Here is a 26550-nt window from a genome sequence, read left to right on the forward strand (position 1 = left end):
TCTCACTCTTTAGCTCTCGGCAGACAACGACGACAAGACTGATCTCTCACCTGAGATCACAGTCTTGTACTTGCCTGCCGAGAGCTGAAGAGTGAGAGCGTGCGTGCGCACATGCTCTCCTCTCTCCAGCTCTTGCTGTTGACATTGTCCGTAGCTGATTGGACAGTGTCACAGCGATGTTACACGCCCCCTTGCCGATTACCGCCCCATTGGCAGTTCATGGGGTTATTTAAATATCGACGCCAAACATTACGGCACCGATATCTAAGTAAGGAAAGAGGGTAGGAAAAAAAAATGTAAAGTGCCCCAGAGTTTGTGCAGCCCTGACCATTACATGCTGCACTCAAATGCAAATCTGTGGGCAGGTGAAAGATTCTCTTTAAAGTGTAACAACTTTTTTAAAAACTTTTGACGTCAGAAGTTTTGATCAGTAGGGTCCGAACACTGAGACCCCCCACTAGTCGCTAAAACGAAGCAACAGAAGTGCTCGGGTGAGCGGTGTGCCGCTTCAATTCTGTTTGGCTTTCCTTGGAGCAGTGTACGGGCTCAATAGAAAGTCTAGGAGTCCGTACACCGCTCACTCGGCTGAAAGTCGATCATAAATGAAGCGGCACAGCGCTCACCCGAGCACTTCTGCTGCTTCGTTTTAGCGATCGGTGGGGGCCTCAGTGCTCGGTCCCCCACCGATGAAAACTTCGGACATGTCACTATGATATATAAAGATATCTATTACTGCGATTGGTGCAAGTTTTAATTACTTTTTATTGAAAATGATTTGTACTTTTTGAGATACAGCTGCTTTGTATCCTGTATACAGAGCAGCTGTATATAGCGCTGAGACCTGAATCCATTAGGTCGCCTATTACCGATCACATCTAAGTTATGAACTTAGATGTGATTCGTAACAGCTCGATCCTGCAGGACCCGCTGACTTGACAGATACAGGATACAGCGCTATATACATTATATAATATATTTATTTTAATTAGCGGGGGCAGGTTTATGGGGAAGGATTAGGGCCTGTTCACATCAGCATTGGCTTTCCGTTCCGGGGTTCTGTGGGAGGTTTCCGTCGGGTGAACCCCGCAACGGAAAGTCAAACTGAAACCACAGTTTCCGTTTCAGTCACCATTGAAATCAATGGTGACGGAAACATTGCTAATGGTTTCCGTTCGTCACCATTCCGGCAGGTTTCCGTTTTTGTGACGGAATCAATAGCGCAGTCGACTGCGCTAATGGTGACGGAAACGGAAGCTGTGGTTTCAGTTTGACTTTCCGTTGCGGGGTTACCTCCAACGGAACCCCAGAACGGAAAGCCAACGCTGATGTGAACAGGCCCTAAGGCTTCTTTCACACTAGCATTAATATACGTTTACCGCTCTTCCGTCAGAGGGAGAGGATCGAAACGTTAAACGGAAAGCAACGGTTCCATTAGAATTACCATTGCTTTCAATGGTAATTCTTTTGTATCAGTTGCTTTCCGTTTGTCTCCGTTCGCTAAGTTTCCGTTTTTTTTAAAGGAAACAAAAGTGCAGTCTGCAGGACTTTTATTTCCGTTCAAAAGAACGGAAACCTAGTGAACGGAGACAAACGGAAAGCAACTGATACAAAAGAATTACCATTGAAAGCAATGGTAATTCTAATAGAACCGTTGCTTTCCGTTTAACGTATCGATCCTCTCCCTCTGTCGGAAGAGAGGTAAACGTATATTAATGCTAGTGTGAACAAAGCCCAATACAAGATATTAATATTTAAAAAAAACAAAAAAAAAACCCCAGCTGGGATTTGAACCAGCAACCTTCCATGTGTAAGGCAGACAAGCTAACCACTACACTATAGAAGCTGTCATAGAAAAAGCCTGTGAAACTGTAGTAGTTGAGCGTTTACTATTAGTCTCTCCTGTCTTTCTGCTGCGTGTGGGTGGTGACTGGTAAGAGACTCACAGTCAGACTGGCTGCCGCATTCAGTGTGCACTGTGAGTGACTGTGAGACTCACCAGTCACAGCCCTATTTGTAGCTTTCCCACGCTAATTAAGCACAGGAAAGCTACAAAGCCAGGAGTATACTGCAAGAGGGGGGGGGGCGTTTTAGTGACAGCAGAGGGCTCTATAGGGGAGAATTATCCCCCCACCATAGAGCCCTGACTAGTTACTATACTGAAAGGTTAGGGGGGTCTGAGCATCTGACTGACTGCTCTAAAGGGGGGGGCAGAATCCCCCCCTATAGAGCTCTCTGCAGTAAGTCAGACGCTCAGACCCTCCCCCACCCACACTAATCCTTTCATTATAGTGATGTGAGGGCTCTATGGGGTGGATTATTCCAGCCCCATAGAGCCCTCTGCTGTCGGTAAAATGCCCAGACTCCCCCTTGCAGTATACTCACGTCACGGGTCCCGGTCCCAGCAAGGCAGGAACTTACCTCTGCTGCTCGTCGCTCCTCCTGCAGACTTGCTCCTCTCTCTCTGCCTGCATGGGCTGTGTGCAGCGTCAGAGAGGAGGAGGAGTATTACAGACGTTCGGCACGTCTCTCCCCGGTCCAGTCCGTCCCGGGCTGAAAATGCCGCCCCCCCCCCGTTTGGGTAGGTGGTGCCGCCTGAGGCCGTCGGCTCACCTGGCCTCATGGCAGATGCGGCACTGGCCAGAGAGCAGTTGACATGCCTGGTGCTGTATTTGCGAGGGGTCCGCGCGCCACGATGTAAGCTCTACAAAAAGGTGGAAAAAAGAGAGACATGAGCATGAGCATCAGCATAAATAACAAAAAAAACAAAACCATATAACTGGGCCAAAATAACAATGGCCCCATCAGTGTGTGCCAAAAGCAATAAAGAAAAAGGAAAAAAAAGTTCAATCTTTTTCTCTTGTTGGGCGTGAAGAATTCTTGGACGATCTCATCTTCCCTGAAGAAATTCATCCTGGGAGGGGGGGGGGTGTCACCATTTCTAATGTGAAAGTGTTGTTGTGCTGCAGAAGGGTCATCAAACATAAACTGCCTGCCATGATCTTGTACCCTCAGTTTGCCCAGATACTTTGCTCTGTTTTTGAATTGAGTGCTTTTAAATAGAAGATAGCAAAAACTGACAATTTAAAAACCTTTTTTTCCTTGCAGCTTCTTTGTTGCTTAGCAGCTGACCAGGGGGAGGGGTTAAATGCTCTCGGGTGATATAAATTAGCCTGCAGGCCTCAGTTCTTGCTCTGTTTTGGCCTTGCTGAATTAAGTGCATTGTGATATAAGTGGAGTTATTAAACCGGAGTTAAAAAGAGGAGTTAAAGTCCCTGTAAATACTCTTCTTTTCTTTTACTTTTTCAATTGTTCACTGTTTTTTTGTAACTAGGATAATGGATAGCAAGATTGGAGGTTTTCTTCAGTGCACAGTTTGCCATATGTATGCACGACTGGAGCCAGAGTTCCAGGGTGAATTCCTCTGTGGCAGATGTGAGCATGTTGTTCACCTGGAAGCTGATATTAGAGATCTGGAGGAACAAAATGCAACAATGAGGGCAATAGACAATCTTGAGCGGAGCATGCTGCTCACTGAGCAAGCAGTTAGTGGGGTAGACCTGGAGGGTGAAGACATGGGTCAGCAAGATCAGGCAAGTAGCTGGGTTAATGTAGTTAGGGGCAGTAGAAAGGGGTCCAAGAAAAGGAAGGCCAATTCTGTTTCTGATATTCCAAGCAAAATTAAGTCTTGGTGCAAAAGAGAAGGCTTTGGGTTCCTAGAGCATTGGACTGATTTTTCATTGGTGTACAAACTGTATTATGCAGATGATTTGCACTTAAATGGAAGGGGGTACGCTGTGCTGGGGGAGAGAATTCTAGCTGGGGTGGCAGAGTATTTAAACTAGGGTTGAGGAGGGAGGTCAATGTAGAAAATAAAGGGGTAGTTAGGTTAGAGAGGGGTCAGACTATATTGGTGGGGGGAGAAACAGACTGTGGGGAGAGGACTAGACAACAGGATAAGGAGATCATTTTGTTACAAAACAGCAATGAAAATAAAAATGCACAAATAATGTCAAATAATCACATTTCTACTGAAAGTGAAAAATTGAAAGGCAAGTTAAAGTGTATGTTCACAAATGCCAGAAGTCTAGCAAGCAAAATGGGGGAGCTGGAGGCCTTGGTACTGGAGGAACATATAGATATACAGTAGTTGGTGTTGCTGAAACATGGCTAGACTCTTCACACGACTGGGCTTTAAATCTACAGGGTTTTACACTGTTTCGGAAAGACAGGACAAATAGGAAAGGTGGTGCTGTATGTCTGTATGTGAGAAGTAATATGAAAGCGAGTGTGAAAGAGACAATAGTGGGTGAAGATTGTGAGGAGGTTGAAACCTTGTGGGTGGAATTACAAAAACACTGAAAAAATTACTTTTGGTATAATCTATAGACCCCCCAATATAACTGAGGAGATGGAAGCTCAGCTATATAAACAGATAGAGCGGTCTGCACAGGCTGGTACTGTAGTGATAATGGGAGATTTTAATTACCGGGATATTAATTGGGGTCATGGTTCGGCTTCAACTGCAAAGGGAAGAAATTTCCTCAACCGTTGCAGGAAAATTTTATGGGCCAGTTTGTGGAAGACCCGACTAGAGGTGAAGCTCTGTTGGATCTGGTCATTTCTAATAATACAGAGCTTGTTGGAAATGTGAATGTTCGTGAAAACCTTGGTAACAGTGATCACAATATAGTTACATTTTACCTATACTGTAAAAAACGAACACAAGGGTTTTGGGAGGGCAAAAACACTTAATTTTAAGAAGGCAAATTTTGCCAGGATGAGGGATATAGACTGGGAAGAACTAATGTCAAATAATTGTGCAAATGATAAATGGGAGATTTTCAAATCTACTTTGGGTAATTATAGTGCAAAATGTATTCCTATAGGTAACAAGTATAAACAACTAAAATTAAACCCCACATGGCTTACACCTTCTGTAAAAAGGGCAATACATGACAAGAAAAGGGCATTTGAAAAATACAAATCTGAGGGTACAGCTGTAGCCTTTGTAAAATATAAAGAGCTTAATAAAATCTGTAAAAAGGTAATAAAATCAGCAAAAATACAAAATGAAAGGCAGGTGGCCAAGGATAGTAAAATAAATCCCAAAAAACTCATCAAGTATATAAATGCAAAAAAGCCAAGGTCTGAACATGTAGGACCCCTAAATAGTGGAAAAGGGGAGTTGGTCACAGGGGATCAAGAGAAGGCAGAGTTATTAAATGGGTTCTTTAGCTCTGTATATACAACAGAAGAAAGAGCAGGTGATGTAGGCGGTGCCAGTGCTGTTAATATATCAGTTGATATAGTGAATTGGATAAATGACGATATGGTCTAAGCTAAATAAAATAAAATAAATGTACACAAGGCCCCGGGACCAGATGGGTTACACCCTAGAGTTTTTAAAGAGATTAGTTCAGTTATTTCTGTCCCCCTCTTCATAATATTTAGAGATTCTCTAGTGACTGGTATAGTGCCAAGGGACTGGCACAGGGCAAATATGGTGCCTATTTTAAAAAAGGGCTCTAGGTCTAAGTAATTATAGACCAGTAAGCTTAACATCCATCGTGGGGAAAATGTTTGAGGGGCTCTTGAGGGACTATATACAGGATTATGTGACCAAAAAATTGTATTATAAGTGACAGCCAGCACGGTTTTACAAAGGACAGAAGTTGTCAAACCAACCTGATTTGTTTTTATGAAGAGGTGAGCAGAAGCCTAGACAGAGGGGCTGCTGTGGATATTGTGTTTTTGGACTTTGCAAAGGCATTTAACACTGTCCCTAATAGACGTCTAATGGTTAAATTAAGGACTATAGGTTTAGGAAGTATAGTTTGTAATTGGATTGAGAATTGGCTCAAGGACCGTATCCAGAGAGTTGTGTTCAATGATTCCTACTCTGAATGGTCCCCAGTTATAAGTAGTGTACCCCAGCGTTCCGTGCCGGGACCCCTATTATTCAACTTATTTATTAATGATATAGCGGATGGGATTAATAGCACTTTTTTTTATTTTTGCAGATGACACCAAGCTATGTAGTAATGTTCAGTCTATGGAAGATGTTTGTAAATTGCAAACTGATTTGAACACACTAAGTGTTTGGGCATCCACTTGGCATATGGAGTTTAATGTACACTACCGTTTAAAAGTTTGGGGTCACCCAGACAATTTTGTGTTTTAAATGAAAACTCACACTTATATTTATCAAATGAGTTGCAAAATGATCTGGTGACTGCGCTGGCCACTCCATTACAGATAGAATACGAGCTGCCTGCTTCTTCCCTAAATAGTTCTTGCATAATTTGGAGGTGTGCTTTGGGTCATTGTCCTGTTGTAGGATGAAATTGGCTCCAATCAAGCGCTGTCCACAGGGTATGGCATGGCGTTGCAAAATGGAGTGATAGCCTTCCTTATTCAAAATCCCTTTTACCTTGTACAAATCTCACACTTTACCAGCACCAAAGCAACCCCAGATCATCACATTACCTCCACCATGCTTGAAAGATGGCATCAGGCACTATTCCAGCATCTTTTCAGTTGTTCTGCATCTCACAAATGTTCTTCTGTGTGATCCTCTGTCCAATGTCTGTATGCTTTTGCCCATATTAATATTTTCCTTTTATTAGCCAGTCTCAGATATGGCTTTTTCTTTGCCACTCTGCCCTGAAGGCCAGCATCCCGGAGTCGCCTCTTCACTGTAGACGTTGACACTGGCGTTTTGCGGGTACTATTTAATAAAGCTGCCAGTTGAGGACCTGTGAGGCGTCCATTTCTCAAACTAGAGACTCTAATGTACTTGTCTTGTTGCTCAGTTGTGCAGTGGGGCCTCCCACTTCTCTTTCTACTCTGGTTAGAGCCTGTTTGTGCTGTCCTCTGAAGGGAGTAGTACACACCGTTGTAGGAAATCTTCAGTTTCTTGGCAATTTCTCGCATGGAATAGCCTTCATTTCTAAGAACAAGAATAGACTGTCGAGTTTCACATGAAAGCTCTCTTTTTCTAGCCATTTTGAGAGTTTAATCAAACCCACAAATGTAATGCTCCAGATTCTCAACTAGCTCAAAGGAAGGTCAGTTATATAGCTCCTCCAAACAGCAAAACTGTTTACAGCGGTGCTAACATAACTGCACAAGGGTTTTCAAGTGTTTTCTAATCATCCATTAGCCTTCTAACACAGTTAACAAACACAATGTACCATTAGAACACTGGAGTGATGGTTGCTGGAAATGGGTCTCTACACACCTATGTAGATATTGCATTAAAAACCAGACGTTTGCAGCTAGAATAGTCATTTAGCACATTAACAATGTATAGAGTGTATTTCTGATTAATTTAATGTTATATTCATTGAAAAAAACTGTGCTTTTCTTTAAAAAATAAGGAAATTTCTAAGTGACTCTAAACTTTTGAATTGTAGTGTATGGACAGTGATGTCAGTGGCTCTCTATAGAAGCGGAATCCCCGGCACAGAGCGATCTGACATGGGTGATTCTGCTCGTAGTGGGAGTTTAAGTGGCACTATCTACTTGTATGTATACTCTAAAGTAGTTTTAAAGGTAGAGTAGGCTTTTACATTTCTTTTCTTGATGTGTAAATTTGATAGGAGAAAACGACATCATAATTATACTATAGTATAATTTACCAAGAAACGTGATTAATTCTACTAATGATCATAAAATCATGATCAATAACATTTTGTAATGATTTCTTTTTTGGAACAAATACTTAACGGGCAACTAAACTTTCAGAAAACTTCTGACATATCATAGTGACATGTCAGAAGCTTTGATCTGTGGGGGTCCGAGAACTGAGACCCCCAACGATTGCTAAAACGAAGCAGTAGAAGCCACTTGGTTTCTAAATGGAGTTTCTTTCGAATCCGATGTAACGGTTAATGGACTCAATAGAAAGTCTATGGGCATGTACACTGTTACATCGGCTTTACCAAAAAAAGCCGATAAGAACCTAAGCGGCTCAGCGCTCACCCGAGCGCTTTTGCTGCTCTGTTTTAGCAATCGGTGGGGATCTCAGTGCTCGGACCCGCAACCTTTAAAACTTCTGACATTTCACTATGAGATGTCAGAAGTTTTTTGAAAGTTTAGTTACCCTTTAAGTATGGATTCCACATAATACAATTTCCAGAGACTCATGTGACATAACTATATAGTGCAGCTAAGGACAGAGGTTTCCTCGAGGGAGCCAAGGACGGGGAGCAGCGTTTCAGGAGGGAGGCATGAAACACGTTGTGTATTCGAAAAGACGGGGGTAACTCCAGTCGGAAGGAGACAGGGTTAAGGACTTCAATGACCTTGTACGGCCCTATATACCGGGGAGAAATTTTTTGGGACGGGACTTTAAGGCACAAAATTTTTAGAAGACAGCCACACCAGATCCCCGACCACAAACAAGGGGTTAGCAGAACGTCTTCTATCTGCCTGAGTCTTTTGTATGCTCTGGGACGTCTCTAGGTTCTTCTGAACCTGGGCCCAGACTGTGCACAGTTACCGATGAACTAAATCTATCTCGGGATTGTTGGAACCACCAGGTGAAACGGAAGAGAACCGTGGATTAAACCCAAAATAACAGAAAAAGGGGGAGACCCCTGACGAGTTACTGACCCGGTTATTAAGGGAAAATTCAGCGAGGGAAATGAAGGAGACCCAATCATATTGACAGTCAGAGATAAAACACCTTAAATATTGTTCTAGAGACTGATTAGTCCTCTCAGTCTGGCCATTAGTTTCAGGATGGAAGGCCGAGGAGAAGGACAGATCAATCTCCAACTTCTTACAGAAGGCTCTCCAAAATAATGAAACAAATTGTACCCCTCTGTCAGAAACAATATTGACAGGAACCCCATGGAGACGCAGGATGTGTTTGACAAACAAGGTAGCTAACGTCTTAGCATTGGGTAGTTTCTTGAGGGGCACAAAGTGGCACATTTTACTGAAGCGGTCTACTACAACCCACACCACCGACTTGCCTTGAGATGGAGGCAGATCGGAGATAAAATCCATGGAGATATGGGTCCAAGGTCTCTGGGGAATGGGCAAAGAACATAGTAAGCCCGCTGGTCGGGACCTGGGAGTCTTGGACCTAGCACAAATTTCACAAGCGGCGACGTAGGCCTTAACGTCTTTAAGCAACCCAGGCCAGTAATAGTTTCTGGCAATGAGGTGCTTGGTACCCAGGATGCCTGGATGGCCAGATAGTGCAGAGTCATGATTCTCCCTGAGTACCCTTAGCCGGAATTGCAGGGGAACAAACAGCTTGTTCTCAGGAAGGTTCCCGGGAGCTGAACCTTGATCAGCCGCAATTTTGGAGACTAGGTCGGAATCAACAGAGGAAATGATTATACCTGGGGGCAAAACACAAGCAGGATCTTCCTCCTAAGGAGGGCTGGCCATGAAGCTATGCGACAGTGCATCAGCTTTAATATTTTTAGACCCAGCCCTATAGGTGACCAAAAAGTTGAATCTAGTAAAAAATAACGCCCATCGAGCTTGTCTCGGGTTTAGCCTCCAGGCAGATTCTAGGAACACCAGATTCTTGTGGTCGGTGAGGACCGTTACCTGGTGCCTAGCCCCCTCCAGGAAGTGGCGCCACTCTTCAAATGCCCATTTAATGGCTAAGAGTTCGCGGTTGCCAATGTCATAGTTACTTTCAGTGGGAGAGAACTTACTGGAGAAGTAGGCACAGGGACGGAGATGGGTGAGGGACCTGGTACCCTGGGACAAGACAGCACCCACTTCCACCTCGGAGGCGTCAACCTCCACGATGAACGGCTCCATTTGGTTAGGCTGAATCAGCACTGGGGCCGAGATAAAGCACTTCTTAAGGACCTCAAAAGCCAGGACCGCCTCAGGAGGCCAGTGGAGGAGATCAGCACCTTTGCGAGTGAGATCCGTAAGAGGCTTAGCGATGACTGAGAAGTTAGCAATAAATCTCCTGTAATAATTAGCAAACCCCAGGAAGCACTGTAACGCCTTCAGGGAGGCAGGTTGGACCCATTCAGCCACAGCCTGAACCTTGGCAGAGTCCATGCGGAATTCATGAGGAGTGAGGATTTGACCCAAAAATTGTATCTCTTGCACCCCAAACACACATTTTTCGGTTTTAGCAAACAGTTTGTTTTCCCGAAGGGCCTGGAGCACCTTCCTGACATGCTCAATGTGGGAGGACCAGTCCTTGGAAAACACCAGTAGGTCATCAAGGTACACTACAAGAAATACCCCCAGGTAGTCTCTTAAAATCTCATTTATGAAATTCTGGAAGACCGCGGGAGCATTACACAACCCAAAGGGCATGACGAGGTATTCGAAATGACCTTCGGGCGTGTAAAACGCAGTCTTCCACTCATCCCCCTCTTTGATGCGGATAAGGTTATAAGCCCCCCGTAGATCAAACTTAGAGAACCATTGGGCCCCCTGAACCTGATTGAAGAGATCAGGATTCAACGGAAGGGGATACTGGTTCCTTACAGTGACCTTATTCAAGTTTCGGTAATCGATGCACGGCCTAAGACCACCATCCTTCTTCCCTACGAAGAAGAAGCCAGCACCTACCGGAGAAGTAGAGGGGCGAATGTAACCCTTGGCCAGGCATTCCTGGATATACTCTCTCATGGCTTCACGTTCGGGACAAGAGAGAATAAATATCCTACCCTTAGGGAGCTTAGCCCCTGGTACCAAATCGATTGCGCAATCTATGAGGAGGTAACACTTCGGAGGCCTTTTTAGAAAAAACATCAGCGAAGTCCTGAATAAACTCAGGTAGAATGTTCACCTCCTCAGGGAGAGAAATAAAATTAACAGAAAAACATGACGTCATGCATTCATTACCCCATTTGGTAAGATCCCCAGTGTTCCAGTTAAACGTGGGATTATGCATCTGCAAACAGGGTAGGCCTAAAACCAAATCGAACGATAATCCCTGCATCACCAGTACAGAGCACTGCTCCAAATGCATGGAGCCAACAAGGAGTTCAAAAACAGGGGTATGCTGGTAAAATAACCATTAGGAGGAGTGGAGTCGATACCCACTACCGGGACAGGTTTAGGCAATTCAATCAATGGCATAGCTAGAGACATAGCAAATTCCACAGACATAATATTAGCAGAAGACCCTGAATCCACGAAGGCACAGCCGGTAGCAGACCTACCACCAAAAAGAGACCTGAAAGGGAAGCAAGATCGTATTAGGTTTCATGTATACGGGAAATACCTGTGCACCCAAGCGACCTCCCCGATGGTCACTTAGGCGCGGAAGTTTTCCGGCTGCTTATTCTTACGCCTAGGACAGTTGTTCCCCTTGATGCTTGTTATCCCCACAGTAGAAGCAGAGACCATTCTTCCTGCGGAACTCTCTACGTTGTTGGGGAGACTCGGAGGCCCCGAGTTGCATAGGTTCATCCGAGTTTTCCGTGGAAGAACGAAGCAACGGCACCTCGGGAGCCATCATGGGGGAGCCAGAGGAGAAGGCACAAAAACGTTTAAGTCATCGTTCCCTGAGACGTCGGTCAAGACGTAAAGCCATTACCTGATCTAGAGAGTCAGAAGAGGGATAGCTAACTAACAGGTCCTTCAGGGCGTTCGACAGACCCAATCTAAACTGGCACCTCAAGGCAGGGTCATTCCACCGAGAAGCTACACACCACTTCCTAAAGTCCGAACAGTACTCCTCAACGGGTCTCTTACCCTGACGTATGGTCACCAGCTGACTCTCGGCAAAGGCAGTCTTGTCAGTCTCGTCATATATGAGCCCGAGAGCAGAAAAAAAAGGTCAACAGAGGAAAGCTCAGGGGCGTCGAGAGCCAAGGAGAAGGCCCATTCTTGGGGCCCGTCCTGGAGCCGGGACATAATTATACCCACTCGCTGGCTCTCAGAACCTGAGGAGTGGGGCTTTAGACGGAAATAGAGCCTATAACTCTCCCAAAAGGAGAAAAAAGTCTTCCGGTCCCCTGAGAATCGGTCAGGCAACTTGAGGTGGGGTTCAAAAGGTGAGGTGGGGGGCACTACCAGGGTAGCATCATGCAGGTTGCCCCTCTGAGTCAGGGCTTGGACCTGTAGGGAGAGGCCCTGCATTTGCTGAGCCAGGGTCTCAAGGGGGTCCATAGTGTGTCAGGGACCAGGGTAGAAAAGGTATATGGGCCTGTGATTATGTAATGATGGGGTAGGGAGACAGACAGGTGAGCCCTAATCTACCCGCCACTCAGTCCCTGCCTACTTGCAACGGCCCGTCCTAGGCGACGGCGTACAACTGGGCGACGGTCCCTACTCTCACTATGTGCACGACAGACAGACAAGGGTACAAAGAAGCTAAGGGAAAAGGGGCAGATGCCCACGGCAACACCGTGAGCTACAAGAGTAGTGAACGAGCCGAGTCAAACCAGGAGTGTACGAGGTACCAAACGCAGAGCAAGAGAGTAGTCAGTAAAGCCAGGGTCAATATGAAGCAGAGGACAAATAGTACAAGCAGCAGCAGAGCCAGGAAACAAGCAGAATCACAGGCAAAGGAGAAGCAGGAAATGAAGGTATAAATAGACAGAGGGCGGGAGCTAGCTCCGTCTGGCCAGGCTGTGATAGGCTCTCCCACTCCTCAGCCTACCAGCCTGAGTGGTGGAAGAAGGAGTCACTCTATCAGACTTAGGAGCAGGTGCAGACTAAGTAACCACGGGCATCGACACAGAAGCTGTGTCTGGCAGATCCTTTACAGTGGCGCTATCTACATGGGCACTATGTGGGCACTATCTTCAGTGGGAACTGTGGCACTATATGGGCACTGTGGCACTATTTACAGTGGGTATTATATATATTTATATCTCCATATAATATAGATAAATATATATATAAAAAATACAAAAAGTGTTGTTTTGTTTACATTTTATGATTTGTCTGCTCATAATAAAAATTACAAACATGCAATTAATTCAACTAATCTAGAAAATGAAATCCTCATAAGTCTTGTAAAAACAAACAAACAAGTAAACATAGTTGTGATATTCAAAGCGGTTGCAAAGATATTATCGTTTAAAGAAGTGCATATCAGAAATGGAAAATTTGACCTGGATACAGGGGCATCAATGCCCTTGGTTATGAAAGGGTTAAAATAACTCCAAAGATAGAGCTCCACTTTTATACTTGTATGTCTCACAAATTTTCTGAATATATAAAATAAGTAAAGCAGCTATAAAAATAAGATGCTATAGGTCTAAATATTTTATTTTCTCCATATAAACAGGTTACAGAGGCTTTGGGAAGCAGAGCTGCAGAAGCATGGGAAGAGGAAAGCATCTCTCACACTGGTGCTATGGCGTTTCTGCCGAACCAGATCCTTGCTGGCTTTATTGTCTCTAATTTTCACCATGATAGCAACCTTTATAGGCCCTGTGAGTTCATATCCTGTTTGTCTAGATATTAGTTATTGCATACCTCCCAACTTTTGAATTCGGAAAAGAGGGACATTTTAAGCCACGCCCTCTAACCACGCCCAATATCCCGCATAAACACATCAAATCACGGCCAGATCCTTCTTCAAATAACAAGGGCACATTCTCACTGCGGATCTCTAGACTGTCTGGATATTACAGATATAATGTATCCGGTTATGTCGTCTTTGTGTTAGGCCGGATTCACACGACCGTGTTCAGTCCGTGACATACGGTCCGCAGGTCGGCCGCATTTCCCGGACTGAGCACACTGCAGGGAGCTGGGCTCTTATCGTCATCGTTATCTACGATGACGATGACGCTAGGAGTCCCTGCCTCTCCGCGGAACTACTGTCCTGTACTGTAAACATGTTTTCAGTATGGGACAGTTTTCCCCGCAGCAAGTGGTCACGCTGAGCGCAGGCAGCATCTTTGGGGGGGGGGGGGCATGGCTGGCAACAGGGTGGGTCAGGGGCAGGGCGGGACATTGTTCAGACCACCCTGGATGGCGGGACAGCGGTGGAAAACCGGGACTGTCCCGCCGGATCCGGGACGGTTGGGAGCTATGGTTATTGTATGCAATGCTGCCGTGTGCTATGAAGGTATGCGGTTTTTATACCTGAGTCTTGTTTAGTGGCTGTAGATTAGGGTAGACCCATTCTTTATCTGTAAAATAGATATGTGATAGTGCTCAAAACCAGCCTAATATAGAAATAACCAGTCAAGCACCTAAGAGAAAAACCTTACACCCTATACCCAAAGTAAAAACAAAAAACAGAGACCTTGGAATCCAGAAATCTCAGCACCCAGACAAGAATAAATATCCTCAATGATGTAAAAATAACATATAACTGACAAAGGGATAGCTATAAGAAGTTCTTTATCAGAATTGACATTGGAAGGGATAGGTAGTAGTTTGTAATATGGAGACATTTTTATGCTTTTTCTCTCTGTCTACAGGCCATCTTCATCCGTGCGCTGCTTGAGTACACAGAATCAGTTGAATCTAATCTTCTTTATGGATTATGTCTTGCATTTGGTATTTTTACAGCAGAGCTTGTAAGATCATGGTCTTTTGCACTCAGCTGGGCAATGAACTATAGAACAGGAATTCGATTGAAAGGGGCAGTTTTAGCCCTAGCTTTCAGAAAGATCCTAAAACTTAAAGTATCCAAGGATATTACAACAGGAGAGGTAAATCATGTCCTGGATAGAAAAAATTCAGTGAACTACTATTGGGCAAGTGTTTTAATGATTAAAATCCCCCCTTTTTTTTAGCCAGGATGAAGGCAGGCTACACAGAGCATTTATTTCTCTGGATAATGTGGACAGCCCGTTGAATTTAATGTGTAATACTTAATTTCCCCTATGGCTGTGCTACAAGGGAACAGAACAATTGCTGCTGGATTCCCAACAGATTACAGTGGATCTCTGAGGATTCCAGCAGTGAGACACCCTGTGGTCAGCTTTTCGTCAGGGAATCTTGGAACCAAAGTGTAAAGGATCTGCCAGACACAGCTTCTGTGTCGACGCCCGTGGGTAATCAGTCTGCACCTGCTCCTAAGTCTGAGAGAGTGACACGATCTTCTACCAGTCAGGCTGGGAGGCTGAGGAGTGGGAGAGCCTATCACAGCATGGCCAGACGGAGCTAGCTCCCGCCCTCTGTCTATTTATACCTGCATTTCCTGCTCCTCCTTTGCCTGTGATTCTTTTCTGTTTCCTGGCTCTGCTGCTCCTGCTATGATTATTGACCTTGCTTCATTTTTTACCCTGGCTTTACTGACTACGTTCCTGCTCTGCGATTTGTACCTCGTGCACTCCTGGTTTGACTAACAAGGTAGCTGACGTCTTAGCATTGGGTAGTTTCTTGAGGGGCACAAAGTGGCACATCTTACTGAAACGGTCTACTACAACCCACACCACCGACTTGCCTTGAGATGGAGGCAAATCGGTGATAAAATCCATGGAGATATGGGTCCAAGGTCTCTGGGGAATGGGCAAAGAACATAGTAAGCCCGCTGGTCGGGACCTGGGAGTCTTGGACCTAGCACAAATTTCACAAGCGGCGACGTAGGCCTTAAAGTCTTTAAGCAACCCAGGCCACCAATAGTTTCTGGCAATGAGATGCTTGGTACCCAGAATGCCTGGATGGCCAGATAGTGCAGAGTCATGATTTTCCCTGAGTACCCTTAGCCGGAATTGCAGGGGAACAAACAGCTTGTTCTCAGGAAGGTTCCCGGGAGCTGAACCTTGATCAGCCGCTATTTCGGACACTAAGTCAGAATCAACAGAGGAAATGATTATACCTATGTAGTGACGGGGGGGGGGAGACAGACAGGTGAGCCCTAATCTACCCGCCACTCAGTCCCTGCCTACTTGCAACGGCCCATCCTAGGCGACGGCATGCAACTGGGCGACGGTCCCTACGCTCAATAAGTGCACGACAGACAAACAGACAAGGGTACACAGAAGCTAAGGGAAATGGGGCAATTGCCCACGGCAACACAGTGAGCAACAAGAGTAGTGAACGAGCCGAGTCAAACCAGGAGTGCACGAGGTACAAATCGCAGAGCAGGAGCGTAGTCAGTAAAGCCAGGGTCAAAAATGAAGCAAGGTCAATAATTATAGCAGGAGCAGCAGAGCCCGGAAACAGAAAAGAATCACAGGCAAAGGAGAAGCAGGAAATGCAGGTATAAATAGACAGAGGGTGGGAGCTTGCTCCGTCTGGCCAGGCTGTGATAGGCTCTCCCACTCCTCAGCCTCCCAGCCTGACTGGTAGAAGATCGTGTCACTCTCTCAGACTTAGGAGCAGGTGCAGACTGATTACCCACGGGCGTCGACACAGAAGCTGTGCCTGGCAGATCCTTTACACAAAGATTGTCCAAAGGGGACAACCTCTTTAATGATATAAGTAACAAACTGCAACCTAAATTGTTGGGTTTTCTGTGGAATATTCTGGCGCTATATGGTAATTATTACAATAATCATCATCATTTTCATTAATATTCATTACGTGCAGCCTCTTAACTCATAGCCTATTACAGAACAAAAGTAAAAAAAGGGACATAAATGGACCACACCAGTGATCCACACAGCAACCCCCTTTGGTAGATTCAAAACAACTTTTTCATAGTCATCAAGTCATAAGCAGCAAATACGAAAAGATGTGTTGTTTATTTTAATTGCTTACAATTTAGGCAAGCAAGTAATGAAATAGGTATTGTGAAATAAGAGTATGAGTGCTGTACAAAAGTCATGAAAACAATATTGTTATTCAATAAGCAATCTTAATGGTGCACAATAGCCAACGGGATGGAACATAATGTATTGCTGATGTGGCTGTATCTATTTGTTCCAGCTTACATGCGCATCATGAGAAACCTGTTAGTGAACTTTCCATTTCCATTCACAAAAGATTATATACAATGCATTCCGAAAGTCTTCAGACCCTTTCACTTTTTTCACATTTTGTTATGTTGAGACCTTGTGCTAAAATAAAAAAAATTCAAGTTTTTCGCAATCACGCTGCACATAATACCCCATAATGACAAAGTGAAAACAGAATGTTCGTAATCTTTTCTAATATATTGTAAAGGAAAAACTAAAATATTTCATTAGTTGACGCACCTTTGGCAGTGATAACAGCCTCCAGTCTTCTTGGGTATGATGCCACTAGGTTTGCACACCTGGATTTAGGGATTTTCTTCCATTCTTCTCTGCAGATCCTCTCAAACTCTGTCAGGTTGGATGGGGACCGTCGGTGGACAGCCCTTCTGAGATCTCTCCAGAGATGTTCGACTGGGTTCAAGTCAGGGCTCTGGCTGGGCCACTCAATGACATTCACAGAGTTGTCCCTAAGCCACTCCTGTGTTGTCTTGGCTGTGTGCTTAGGGTCATTGTCTTGTTAGAAGGTGAACCTTCGGCCCAGTCTGATGTCCAGAGCATGTTGAAACAGGTTTTCATTAAGAATATCTCTGTACTTTGCTCAATTCATCTTTCCCTCAACCCTGACAAGTCTCCCTGTCCCAGCCACTGAAAAACACCCCCACAGCATGATGTTGCCGCCACCATGCTTCACTGTAGGGATGGTATGGGGTAGGTGATGAGCAGTGCCTGGTTTCCTCCAGACATAACGCTTATAATTGAGGCCAAAAGGTAAAATCTTGGTTTCATCAGACCACAGAATCTTGTTTCTCACAGTCTGAGAGTCCTTTAGGTGCTTTTTTTTGCAAACTCCAGGCAGGATTTCATGTGTCTTTTACTGAGGAGAGGCTTCTTTCTGTCCACCCTGCCATAAAGCCAAGAATGGTGGAGTGCTGCAGTGATGGTTGACCTTCTGGAAATTTCTCCCCTGCACACGGCGATTTTTGGAGCTCAGCCAGAGTGACTATTGGGTTATTGGACAAAAAAAACAGACAGAGAGGCAGCACTTCCAAACTAAATAGCGGCTTTATTCACCCGTGCAATGTTTCAGTCCAGCAGGACCTTTCTCAATGCTTGAGAAAGGTCCTGCTGGACTGAAACATTGCACGTGTGAATAAAGCTGCTATTTAGTTTGGAAGTGCTGCCTCTCTGTTTTTTTGTCCACTCCAAGGGACTGTGGATCAGGTCCTGTTGAGGCGTGCACCAACAATTGGTCCGGTTCCATGGAATCTTTTTGTTTTTGCATTGGGTTATTGGTCACTTCTTTTACCAAGGTCCTACTCCCCTGATTACTTCATTTTGTGGGGTGGTCAGCTCTAGGAAGAGTCCTGGTTGTTCCAAACTTCCATTTAAGAATTATGGTGGCCACTGTGCTCTTGGGAGCTCTTGCGGCAGAAATTTTTTTGTACCCTTCTCCAGATCTGTGCCTCCACACAATTCTGTCTCTGAGCTCTACAGGCAGTTCTTTCCTCCTCATGACTTTTTGCTCTGATATGCATGGTCAACTGTGAGACCTTATATAGACAGGGGTGTGTCTTTCCAAATCATGTCCAATCAAATGAATTTAGCAGAGGTGGACTCCAATCAAGGTGTAGAAACATTTCAAAGACGATCTAGAGAAATGGGAGGCCCCCAGGGAAAAAATATCCATGCAAAATTTGAGTTTTTCATTTTAAATAAATTTGAAAAAATGTCTACAATTCTGTTTTCAATTTGTCATTATAGAGTATTGAGTGCAGAATGATGGGGAAAAATGCGTTTTTTTATTTTATTTTAGCAAAAGACCTCAACATAGCAAAATACACTGTACATGTGGGTTATGTGGGTCAGTGTATCTTACTCTTCAGTATATAGTTCTTTATTTACCTGAGATGATCAGGAGTCATACATTGTGATAATCATTGAGTATATGACTATATAATGGTGTGCTTTGTCTTCCAGCTAGTTAACATGTGTAGCAGCGATGGTCATCGATTATATGAAGCTGCCTCCATAGGCTGTATGCTCGCTGCTAGCCCTTTTATCGCCCTATTAGGACTGCTATACACTGTGTTCTTTCTGGGACCTACAGCACTGATAGGTTCTGCTGCATTTATCTTGTTTTATCCATTAATGGTAAGATGATTTGTGCCCCTGCTAAGATGTTGTATGCCTATACACTAATTTCCAATCCATAACTGGATTTGTGAATTCTATTACTACTCTTTTACTACTTTTCAATTCTTTAATTATTTAGTATTGACTCCATGAGGTATATATAGTTATGTAAAATCCTCTTTTATTTGCCTTTAGATGCTGGCATCAAAAGTGACTGCATATTTTAGGAAAAAATGTATAGGGATCACCGACCAAAGAGTACGAGTTATGAATGAAATATTGACCAGCATTCGATTTATTAAGATGTATGCGTGGGAGAAAACATTCATGAGCAATGTTCAAGGTAGGCGCTGTTTGGTATGCAGGAGTACTGTAACATTTCTCTAGTTTGCCATTTATAGAATCAAACAGATGCTGGATTATGAAACAATCCAATTCTACGTGGAGGCTTATATACCAGCGTTGTGCTGTGCAAAATTCTTTTAAAAAAAGTATAAATATTACTATAAGGTAAACCAGTACAGCAACCAGTGTATTGGTGATTTCAACAATTTAAGAAATGAATTAACTATCATATACTTTTGTATTGTATTACTGAAATGTACTGTAAGGCTGAATTAATTGTCTTTAGAATAGCTGGATGTGTATGGTATGGAGTAGTTCCATTATGAGGTCCCTTCCTTACCCATCCCCCAAGGCCATATATACTCATCGCCATGCAAACCAAGTTCTGTCCCCACACAACATTAATAATGTTAAATCAAAAGGCTTTTATGACATAATATTCAGATATTTGGGAAAAGTCTGATCAGTGGCGGACTGATAAAAAGGGCTCCCACTAATTTCAAGAAGAAAGTGGCCCAATCTCCCATTCCTCATGAGCGATTTCTGCAACTCCTATTTATTTCATTGAAGAGTAACTACAGATGCACTGCTACCTTTCCAATTATAATAGGAAACCGGACCACTTAATTCTTGGGATTGATGAGAGTGCCGGTATCTGAATCCCACATCAAATTTTTATGGCTTGCCTAATTAATTTAACATAAAAACGCTTAAAAAGGTCATAATTTTGGAAATAAAAAGCTGTTCTAATATACAATGCATATTGCTTGTCACAGCTTATTATAGCTATCATAAACCGCTATCTGTGTATAATAAGTCAAGTAAAACCCAACTCATTTACCAACACAAAGGAATAGTGACTCATAATTCTCTCACCCTTTATATATAAAGTTCATTACAGGGAAATACTTGTTATTAATATATTATTATTCTTTTGAAGCCATCAGAAGAGCAGAAAGGGCTTTTTTGGAAAAAGCTGGATATGTGCAGAGTGTCACATCAGGGATAGCCCCTGTAGTGGTGGTGGTTGCTAGCGTATGCACTTTCACATTGCATATGGCACTTGGATATGATCTGACAGCTCCGCAGGTAGGTACTATATTAATTCTGCATCTTTAAAGCAGATTAAACCTAGTCCTTAAGTATCAAGACTTGCATGTTACAAAATTTGTGACATATTAGAAATCTACATTGCCCTTTCTGGTTACAATGTGAAAACCTAAGGAAATCAGAGCTATTACTAATGAGCTGACCATGAAAAATAATTGGACTGTGATGAGCATTATATGTGTATTACAGTTTTACTGAAGTCCAGTGGAATCAACTGTAGATCAGAGATGAGAAGATCTCTGAGCTAAATCCAGAATTTGCATAATCTCATCATTTCTAATAACTGATGGATTCACATCATACTCCCAGGTTGAAAAGACCTACAGACCTAATACTCCTCGCAGCTGAGATTTTGCTACAATGTATCCAGTCTAAACAATTACTTTAAGCTAAATTACTTGGACTCCAGGCCTATAGCTCTTACCTACACTGATATATTGCAGCAAACTTCCAGTACAAGGCCTTATTCACACGAACGTGTGCGTTTTGCGCACGCAAAAAACACTGCGTTTTTTGCCCGTTGCAGTTGTGTGTGTCATCAGTATGTGCTGCGTGGCTGCGTGATTTTCACACATATGCCATGCTTATGACACGCGGTTTTGAAGTTTAGAAAAAGAAACGAAGGAAGTGCTTTTATTTTTTCCTTAATTTCTTTATCTACTGTTGCGCGAATCACGCGCGTCACACGGAAGTGCTTCTGTGTGCCGTGCGCGTTTTCACGCACCCATTGACTTCAATGGGTGCATGATGCGCGAAAAATGTCCAAGTATAGGACATGTCGTGAGTTTTACGCAGCGGACATACGCTGCGTGAAAATCACGGGCTGTCTGACCGGCCCGATTCATTAACATAGGCATAGGTCCGTGCGACATGCGTGATTTTCACGCGCGTATCACGGACGTAATACACATTTGTGTGAATAAGGCCTCAGAGAGGGATCTGTGCTGCTTCTATGTTTAGCTCACAGAGTATGGGCCACACTGATCCATTGTAAGGGTATGTTCACACGGCCTATTTTCAGACGTAATTCGGGCGTTTTACGCCTCGAATTACGCCTGAAAAGACGGCTCCATTACGCCTGCAAACATCTGCCCATTGCTTGCAATGGGTTTTACGATGTTCTGTTCAGATGAGGTGTAATTTTACGCGTCGCTGTCAAAAGACGGTGAGTAAAAAGACGCCCGCGTCAAAGAAGTGCATGTCACTTCTTGGGACGTTTTTGGAGCCGTTTTTCATTGACTCCATTGAACAGCAGCTCCAATTACGTCCTTAATGGATGCCGCGAAAAACGCGAGTACTTGCAAAAACGTCTGAAATTCAGGAGCTGTTTTCGCCTGAAAACAGCTCCGTATTTTCAGATGTATTTTGCGTTTGCGTGTGAACATACCCTAACAAAACCCTTATCTTAGAGCAGGACTGGTTTTCAGCATCTTTAGGTAAGCAAGAATGTAAGCAGAGATCTTGAATATAATGTTTTTATTTCAAAATAATATTATTTATATCAATATGGTTGTCTCATCCTATTATATAATGAATTATCCAATCATTATTACTTGAGTCTAAGGCTGGGTTCACACGACCTATTTTCAGACGTAAACGAGGCATTTTATGCCTCGTTTTACGTCTGAAAATACGGCTCCTATACGTCGGCAAACATCTGCCCATTCATTTGAATGCGTTTGCCGACGTACTGTGTCGACGACCTGTCATTTTACGCGTCGCTGTCAAAAGACGACACGTAAAATGACTGCCTCGTCAAAGAAGAGCAGGACACTGATTGGGACGTAATTTGAGCCATTTTTCATTGAATTCAATGAAGAACAGCTCAAAATTACGCCCGTAATTGACGCCTCTCAAAACGCGAGTACGAGCAATTACGTCTGAAATGCAGGAGCTGTTTTCTCCTGAATACAGCTCCGTAATTTCAGACGTAATGGTCGTTATCGTGTGCACATACCCTTATGTGGATCTCAAATGTCTGCGATTTTGCTTCCAATAGACTATATGTAATTCTAGTGTAAAACTTTTTAATGGAAAAAGAACGGTGACTGTTGATTCCTGCCACAGGTTAAACGCAGGCTACTCTATTACAAAAAAATTATTTTATCTTTCCTACTTATCATGTAATTATTGCAGGCATTTACAGTTGTTACTGTGTTCAATTCAATGACATCAGCTCTCAAGATGATACCGCTTGCTGTTAGAGCAGCCTCAGAAGCTTCTGTGTCCATCTCTAGATTTCAGGTTGGTTATGTCTTTTACTCCTTTGGTGTTACATTGTGGCAGTTCTTATTAAATAGTTTCATTGAGTATTTTAGAAGATTATAAAATATAAACTAAAACACATATTTAAAAGTAAGAAGAAAACAAGCTAAAGGAAATATGGCCAGGACATAGTTAAATGCAATATATCCCTGCTTCAATGCCCTGTGTATAGCAAGTTTATTTGTTCCAGATGTACATTTGTATTAAAGGGGTTGTTCACTACCGGATAGGTCATCAATACATGATCTATGGGGGTCCGACACCCGGACGCCACACCGTTAAGCTGCTCCAGCTGCCTCCGGGCACCGGATGTACATGCCGGAAGCAGATAGCTCCGGTCATGGAATAGCGGCAGAGCTGCAGTACTGCAGCTCTGCTCCTATTCAAGTGAATAGGAGCAGAGCTACAGTTTGGCAGCACGGCCGCTATGCAATGTACGTAGCGAACTACTTCCGCCTCCGTACATTGCATAATGTACCATAACATCAAGTACCCGGACCCTACCGGAGCAGCTGATCGTTGCAGGGTCTGTGTGTCGGACCCACACCGATGATATACTCATGACCTATCCAGCGGATAGGTCATCAGTTGTCCCGTAGTGAACAACCCCTTTAAGCTTGTGGTCAACAACAAAAACAATACCTTCTTTCTGAGCTGTAAAAGAGGAGATGGCCTTCCAGTTGGTCTAAGTGTCACTAATTCATCAAAGATTCCCACTACACTTTTGAAATGAAAATTGGCAATAAACAATGCCAGGTTCAGCCCCTTATTTAGCAGTGTGAACTGTATTCCCTAACATTGGCATAAGCCCGAACACTACTGGGCATGGGGCACTGTGACTGCCTCTCTTGCCACTGGTTTTCAGGTTATGCATATGTGAATTTTGTAATTCATTGGACAAAATTGTTTGAAAGGTACTGAAAAATCTGTATTTTCGTCAAATTTTTTTCTTTTTTCTAGTTAATTTACTACAAACTCTTTCCCTGAAATTTACTATAGCGATTATTTGGACAAGAGTAGCCAATTGCACATCAGCTGGTAAAAGACTAGCAGTGTTTTTGGCCAATCACCTGCTGCCCTTTGGCTTTTAACTATGATTCCAGTTTGGGATAACATTATAAAATTGCACTAAACAGTAAATTAATACAGATCAAGATTGAACCAAATAGAGTAACATTTAGTTGACATCCTTAAAGGGGTTTTCCGGAACCAATTTACTCAATCATATTTAACTGAACATCTAAAATTAATGCAGTTTGTAATATACTTGCGTTTGCATTGTTGTTTCTATAACCCTATTCCAAAGCCGGTCACGTGATGCGTCTCCAACAGTAAAATCTGAACCTCCAGCGCTGCCCCGTACATGAGCTATTACCTCCCTTTTCCGGCCGGCTCAATAAACGGGTACGTCATTTCTGACGTCACTATACACTAAGGGAAGGGGTGGACCGGATGCTCTTTCTCAGCCGTCTCTGAGCATGCATGGTTGCTACACAAACAGCGTTCACCACGCATGCCCAATCCTCTGCTGTCACAGCGCCTGCACCGAATTTAGGCAATGGGACTTACAGGAAACGGCCGACAAGCGGAAGTATCAGAGGTAAACATAGGGGAAATCGAGCGGAGCGTGCGTGCAGTAAGTAAATTGAATAAAAGAAAAAGCTGGGCAGTGTTCTTATACCATCCCTAACCGGAATCTCAAATTAAAAAATGTACATTTTGTATCGGAAAACCCCTTTAATATATATATGGTTGACAAACAAGGGGATAGTAAAATTATTATTTCAATTCTGACATGGTCTAGTTTGACCACCTCTATGCTGTAAAGAACACCATTTACATTTTTTTCCTTTGTTGTAAACATACTATCACATTTATTAACTTTAGAGTTTAATGAATTTAGTAAACTCTATCATCCTTGTGTCTATAGAGGAGCTGTCCTATACGTCCTCTACAGTAGCCTTTCCCAACCAGGGTACTGTGGGGTTCCTCTGGTTAGAGCTTGATTAGAAGACAGCAATAGCTAGAGATGTTACATCTACAGTAGGGTTGGGGTGGTTGTAGGGGTTACCCAGAAGAATAAAAAAAAAGTAAGAATTCCTCCATGGTAAAATGATTAGGAATTACTGGTGTGGAATATAAGGCAGATTTGGAGACCTAAAGTTAAGGCCCTTTTACACCAACCAATTATCAGGCAAACGAGTGTTCACAGAACGCTCGTTCCCGATAATTGTCCTGTGTAAACAGAGCAGTGACCAGCAGGTGAACGGCGATTATATAGTTATAAATGCCTTAAATATTATCGTTGCCGGCTGCACATCTCCCTGTGGACATTCTGATAGAGCATTTTGCTAAATGAAAATAATTTAAAATGTTATGTTTTTTTGTGATCTAACAGAGAAATGAAATATTTAATCATAGGACAATCCCCTCCATGTAGAGATCATGAAAATGCGATCAATGTCCAGGTTTTCTAATAATATGCTATGTAAATGCTTCCGAATGCACATATATGCCCCTTACTGTAGTCAAATTTTTACATCATGCTTTTCATATGTCATATTCTACATGCAGTGTTATAGTATTGTGATGCTGTCAGACTGTATATGGATCTAAAATAAACATACAATAGATTCTCTGCTTACTATGCTCTATTTGACATTATTTTAATATATCTTAAATCACAGAGGTTGTTTTTGATGGAAGAAATTGATACTAATAATAATAATGAGAACATAAAACCAGATTCCATTGTTGAATTTCGAGGTGCATATTTAACGTGGAAGTCAGGTGCACTGGTGAAATGTAAGGAAGAGAAAAACCCTACATCAGAAGATCGAGCAGCTAAAAGTCAACTTATTCATCTTCCGTCGTCTGATCTAAGAGAGGAGCAATGTTTATCTGAAGGCGATGATCCTTTACATACTTCTGAAGCTAAACAAACATCACTGTCTACTAATGACTTGGATGTACCTGTATCAGTGGGTTCTCCGGTTCTTCTTAATATTAGTTTCGCTATGCAAAAGGTAATTTATATTATCTACTATATTGTCATATTTTATGTTGCCTAATGCTTTATAGAGTGCTCAATATATTTATGTGTTATGCAAATTGTAATATAAGGTTAAAGGGTAACTAAACTGAGCGTCTCAGGGTCTCAGTGCTCGGACCCCCACGAATCAAAAATTCTGACATGTCACTTTGACATGTGAAAAGTTTTTAAAAAGTTTAGTTGCACTTTAAGGGTATGTTCACATGCAGTGGTTTCAGACGTAATTCGGGCCGTTTACGCCTCGAATTACGCCTGAAAAAACGGCACCATTACGCCTCCAAACATCTGCCCATTGCTTGCAATAGGATTTACGGTGTTCTGTTCCCACGAGGCGTAATTTTACGCGTCGTTTTCAAAATACGGCGCGTAAAAAGACGCTGCGTCAAAAGAAGTGCAGGTCATTTCTTGGGACGTTTTTGGAGCCGTTTTTCATTGACTCCTTTGAAAAACAGCTCCAAAAACGGCCGTAAAATACGCAGTGAAAAAAACGAGTTGCTACAAAAACGTCTGAAAATCAGGAGCTGTTTTCCCTTGAAAACAGCTCCGTATTTTCAGACGTTTTTGAGTTTGCGTGTGAATATACCCTCAGAGTTTCTACTAAGCACTTTACATTATTAAAATTAATGGTAGCATGAAGCCTATTACCTTACCAGTATTATTGCATGTTCCCCGTGTGATGTCCCCTTCTGCTCCTAATGATGTCCGCCGATCTGCATTTGTCAATCAAATGACCTCATTTCCTGTCATTGGCCACAAAGTCTTCCTAACATATCTAACTGCATTGGTCACAATTATTGAAATAGAGGCCTGGGAGAGAATAGGACAGGGAGGCTT

At 43.1% G+C, this 26550-nt stretch overlaps 1 protein-coding gene across 1 annotated transcript in view; it reads left to right on the top strand.

Annotated features, from left to right (window-relative positions):
* Window positions 1-26550, top strand: part of LOC142740900 (ATP-binding cassette sub-family C member 5-like) — a 157308-nt gene that overhangs the window by 29683 nt on the left and 101075 nt on the right. Inside the window, exons 3-9 of the mRNA XM_075850323.1 lie at window positions 13238-13385; window positions 14385-14618; window positions 18789-18962; window positions 19140-19287; window positions 20230-20378; window positions 22536-22643; window positions 25352-25690. Coding sequence (XP_075706438.1) covers window positions 13238-13385; window positions 14385-14618; window positions 18789-18962; window positions 19140-19287; window positions 20230-20378; window positions 22536-22643; window positions 25352-25690 — 1300 coding nt within the window. The remainder of the gene's footprint in view (window positions 1-13237; window positions 13386-14384; window positions 14619-18788; window positions 18963-19139; window positions 19288-20229; window positions 20379-22535; window positions 22644-25351; window positions 25691-26550) is intronic.

Source organism: Rhinoderma darwinii, chromosome 2, assembly GCF_050947455.1.
Source record: "Rhinoderma darwinii isolate aRhiDar2 chromosome 2, aRhiDar2.hap1, whole genome shotgun sequence".
NCBI classification, from domain to species: Eukaryota; Metazoa; Chordata; class Amphibia; order Anura; family Rhinodermatidae; genus Rhinoderma; species Rhinoderma darwinii.